The 5,047-nt window shown below is 41.0% G+C and overlaps 1 protein-coding gene across 1 annotated transcript in view; it reads left to right on the forward strand.

The window, feature by feature from the left end:
• Nucleotides 1-387: 387 nt before the first annotated feature.
• CALY (calcyon neuron specific vesicular protein) overlaps nucleotides 388-5,047 on the forward strand; it is a 28,321-nt gene continuing 23,661 nt past the window's right edge. Inside the window, exons 1-2 of the mRNA XM_044662874.1 lie at nucleotides 388-531; nucleotides 1,279-1,398. Of these exons, the coding sequence (XP_044518809.1) occupies nucleotides 388-531; nucleotides 1,279-1,398 (264 nt within the window). The remainder of the gene's footprint in view (nucleotides 532-1,278; nucleotides 1,399-5,047) is intronic.

A 5,047-nucleotide genomic window follows, 5' to 3' on the forward strand; every position in this document is an offset into this window, starting at 1 on the left:
AAATAAAAGTTAAAGTGTCAAATGAATTTTGAAAAAGAGCTAAAATATCAGATAGTAATGTCTTCCTCTGAGAGGAAGTCTTCACTTAACTCTCATTCTCTAATATGTGTGGTTTTGACATAAATGAAGCCTGGGTTTTAAAACACAAAGCTTTATTTCTAGAAGAGAACCCCCCCTCACCCCATTATGTTTTCTACTCAGAGCATCATACACTTAAGCAACCTGTAGAATCCAGTTTAAGACAGAAATGCTTTCTTATTCAGGAAGCCAGTAGCAGATGGGTGTCATGACAATGGCCTGGATCAAAAGTGGCATTTGGGAAGAGCAGAATGATTTTCAGAGAAACTGACCAGCTGTCTCTTTACTTTAGGAAAACTTTGAGTCATCATGGTGAAATTGGGGAGTAACCTGTCAGAGAAGCCAGAGAAGGAACAGGGCAGCGGAGGTGGTGGAGGGGAAGATGGCTTTGATACCATCCCTTTGATAACCCCACTGGATGTCAACCAGTTACAGCAACCATTCCCTGACAAGGTAATGTGAGCAGAGCCCACAAAGACCACACCATATGTGAGTATGTACCCTTGGGAGATCTGAATGACAGGGAGAATATGAGTTGAGCCTTGAAAGGCACTAGAGATGACAAGAAGCCAACACTTTCCCGTTTCCCTTACAATAATGACATGTTGCTTTCCCAATAGCTACAATTTAAAATGGTACAAATGAAGGTGTCTGAAGAAGTATATTCACTCTGTCTTTGTGTTCCCTTTACAACTGGAGGAATAGCCTTAAAAAAATCTTATTGATGCCTTCTTGGTTTTGTACTTTCAGTTTCCATCCTCCATTCCAGTGAATCTTATATGTATCAAAGAAAGAAATGAACATTTAATCAAAACCAACAAATACATTGACCAGATCTGATATACCATATTACATGCCTATGATTCTCACTCCCACCCGCCTACCCTACCCCTCAAAGATGGAAGGGACTCTCATTTCTCCATCTCTTGGGGCCCTTATAAAAGTTGTTGCTCTATTATGTAAAAAAAGTATAAAGTGAACAAAAGGTCAGGAAAGCTAAGGTTAGAGGGCAAAGTGAGTTAGCAACAACACTGGTACTAAAATCTAGATCTCTTCACTCCCAGGCCATTATACTAAAGTAGGCTCTTTTCTCTATTTCCATATGGTCAGCCATTTCCACTGTCAAGTTTTTTTTGGGGGGGGTGTATATGTGGTAAGGCACTCAAGGGACCTCCATTGTTAAAATTTCTCCTCCCACAGGTAATAGTCAAGACTCGAACGGAATACCAGCTTCAATCAAAGAAGAAAAGAAAGTTACATGTTCCTGGAATCAAGAGGCTGAATGTCAATCTCTATGATGAAGTATCAGAAAAAGTCAAGGTAAAATCAACCCTACCCATAAGGGTCCCTTTGCTAATTTTCCCCTTCAGGAAAGAGAAATGAGAAAGTCTTCAAAAAGCCTCTGTGGAGGATAGGAAGCTGGTTGGAATACTGTCAATCTTGGCTACGGTTTGAATTGTCTTAATGAGGAAGAAGAGACTCAAGAGTCAAAGGAAGAACTTCCCGTATATATTAGTAAGCCTGGACACATAAGCAAAATCCAGCCAAGGGCCCTACTGGGGCATTATTTAGGGGTGCCAAGTATTGTAGTGTGGTATCGAGGATCCTACTTTGGGACTCAATTGGAAATAACGATCAGATTGGGATATGATTGGGGATGCAGACTCTAAACGATCACCATACTGCAAATACCAATAATATGGAAATAGGTCTTGATCAATGACTCATGTAAAACCCAGTGGAATTACTCATTGGCTATGGGAGGGGGTGGGAGGAGGGGAGAGGAAGAACATGATTTATGTAACCATGGAAAAATTTTCTTAATGAATCAATTAAAAATCTGAAAAATACAAAATATATAAAAGGAAATACCCATCAGAGGTTGGATGCCTGAGGGACTTCTGGATAAAGGAGTTTTAGTAAAGAGTTCTTGGTGAAGATGGGGTCTTGGGTTGTCTATTATCCATGAAGGGGCCATGTGGACAAAATAGACATTTCTTCATCTTATTGGAAAGATGAATACTTCAGTGAGGGGGAGGAACCTTAGCAAGTCTTAATGACAAAGAGGATAAAGGGAATGTAGAAACTTGCTTTTTAAAAAATCAGTTCCACTGGAGTGACAATTACTTTGGTGGCATGAACACTTGAGACTTTTGGAAATGGGTTACAAAGAACAGAATGAAAAAATGATATGGGGGGAAGCTGGGTAGCTCAGTGGATTAAGAACCAGACCTAGATATGGGAGGTCCTGAGTTCAAATCTGGCCTCAGACACTTCCTAGCTATGTCACCCTGGGCAAGTCACTTGACCCCCATTGCCTAACCCTTACTGCTCTTCTGCCTTGGAGCCAATACACAGTATTGACTACAAGATGGAAGGTAAGGGTTTAAAAAGAAAAAGAAAAGAAAAAATGATATGGTCGTGCCCGTTATCTTTCACTCAACCATACAGCACCTGAGGGAAAAGGGAAGCACTGTTAGATGGAAGGCCCTTAAGGAAACAGCTTAAGATGGAGTGTGGAGAGAGTGATTGAACAATTCATTGGGAGTTAAACTAAGTTGAAATTCACCTCAGACACGTATTAGCTGTATGAATTAAGGCAAATTATAAAATTTCCCTCAACCTCAGTTTTCTCATCTCAAAAATGAGGCTAGCAGTAGCGTCTGCCTCTCAGGGTGGTGATGATGATCAAAAGTGGGAATGTGTGTAATTTTTATAAATATTTGTGTGCGTGTTTGTTGTTGTTCAGTCATGTGAGACTCTCTGTGACCCCATTTGGGGTTTTCTTAGCAAAAATACCGGAATGGTTTGCCCATTTCTCCAGCCCATTTCACAGATGAGGAAACTAAGACAAATGAGGTTAAGTGACTTGTCCAAGGTTACACAGTTAGTGTCTAAGGACGTGCTTGAACTCAGAAAGATGAGTTTTGTGACTCCTGTCTCCTGTACTCTGTCCACTCTACCACCTTTGTGCCCCCTTCATATGTGTACATGTGTGTATTGATGTATGTCTGCATGTATGTCTGTTAATCACTTAGCAAATTTCAAAATGCTATAAAATATTATCTATGATTAAGACTAAAGTTCATGATCGAAAGATCTAGTTAGTAGGAATGACCTGTGAGCAATACGAATCCCTACTGAATCCACCCCCAGTGACTCCTAGTTACTCCGCATCGCTGATACTTTCCTACCTTGCCATTCTGAAACCGAGGCAAAGAGGGTTAAATGACTTACCCAGGATCATACAGCTAGTCCAGATTTGAACTCAAGAAGATGAATCTTCCTGATTCCAGACCAGCATTCTCTTCACTGTGCTACCCATCTGCCCTAGGGAAAGATATCTAGTATATCACTGGCATTCATTTCAAAATGGCAGTTTGTATCTTTTTCCCTCTTCTTCCCAACTGAAGGTGATAATAGATGTGAATCCTTACCACTTTCATGCACTCCCTAATTAAGGCTGGAATTTTCTGTAAATAGATATCTCCTATGGTGACCAAACCCAGGATGTAGTCAAGGAGCTTTAGTTTGATAAGGAGAAGACCTGATCCAGATAGATGCTGTCCCATTGTCAAAGTCACCATAAGATCACTGATAACTAAAGGGTGGAGATAAACAGAGGAGATGGAGATGGAAGGGACCTATATATATATATATATTATATATATATAATATATATATTATATGTATATAATATATATATATTAAACCCTTAACTTCTGTGTATTGTCTCATAGGTGGAAGAGTGGTAAGGGTAGGCAATGGGGGTCAAGTGACTTGCCCAGGGTCACATAGCTGGGAAGTATCTGAGGCCAGATTTGAACCTAGGACCTCCCATCTCTAGGCCTGGCTCTCCATCCACTGAGCCACCCAGCTGCCACCCTTTCTTTATAGAAAAAACTGAGGTCAACTTGCCTAGGATCACACAAGTGGCAAGCTACAGAAACTTGATTCAAACTCAAGTTACTGAACTCTAAAGCCAGTTTTCTTTGGATTATACCATGCTGCTCCAGCATGAGTTGGTTTGACCAATTAGGGTTAAAAATGGAAGAAATGTGCCCCCCAAATGAGGGAATTCAAGTCCAAAATCAAGCTTTCTTATTAAGCTCAGGTCTTTTTTTTTTTCAGAGCTAACATGGATACTCCATATCCACCTGGTGGACTCTCCCTGTCTCTAGCTGATTCCATCACCCCAATACATAGCAAGCTTTGGCATTATCCCTCTTTCCAGAGCATGTCCCCGAGCTTTGGGGACCTGGCTTTGTGGTGTGGTCATGATACAAGGCTTCTACCAATTCTGAGTTTCATGGGTTGTGCCCTTTCTTTAGGCGTATCAGTCTTTAATGGGTTGCCCCTGAAACCTCTGAGGTGAACCCCATCTAATTACTCCAACAAACATTTCTTAAGCACCTGACTTAACCAGTGCTTTGCGATTAGTCGATGCTATGTAAATTATTATCACGATTGCTTCCCTCTATCCCTCCCTAAAGTGTTGAGGATGTAAAGACAAAACTTGCGTGTCTTCAAGGGAGTTATATTTTCCTGGAGTGCCGGTGGCAGGATTTAACACGCAAATAGATAAAAAGAAGGTAATTTGAGGAAGAAGGGGGCACTAGAGACTTAGAGCAGGGACGGGTGGCAGGGAGGAGATCAGAGAATTTAGAGGAGTTAGTACCTGAATTGAATCTTGAAGAGAGATAAAGAATTCTGACAGGCAAAGATAAGGGATGGCATTCAAGGTGTGGGTTACAGCATTCATGAATGCATAAGCAATGAGAGATGGCATGTCAAATCTGGGGAACAGCTGGTAGTCCAGCTTTATTGGAGCTTAGAATGGGGAGAAGGGAATAAATGTGAAATAAAACTGGAAAGGTAGATCACAGGCAGATTGTGGAAGTCTTGAAATGACAGGCTGAAGAATTTTTTTCGTGTGTGTGTGTGTGTGTGTGTGTGTGTGTGTGTGTGT

Source organism: Gracilinanus agilis, chromosome 2 (assembly GCF_016433145.1).
Source record: "Gracilinanus agilis isolate LMUSP501 chromosome 2, AgileGrace, whole genome shotgun sequence".
NCBI classification, from domain to species: Eukaryota; Metazoa; Chordata; class Mammalia; order Didelphimorphia; family Didelphidae; genus Gracilinanus; species Gracilinanus agilis.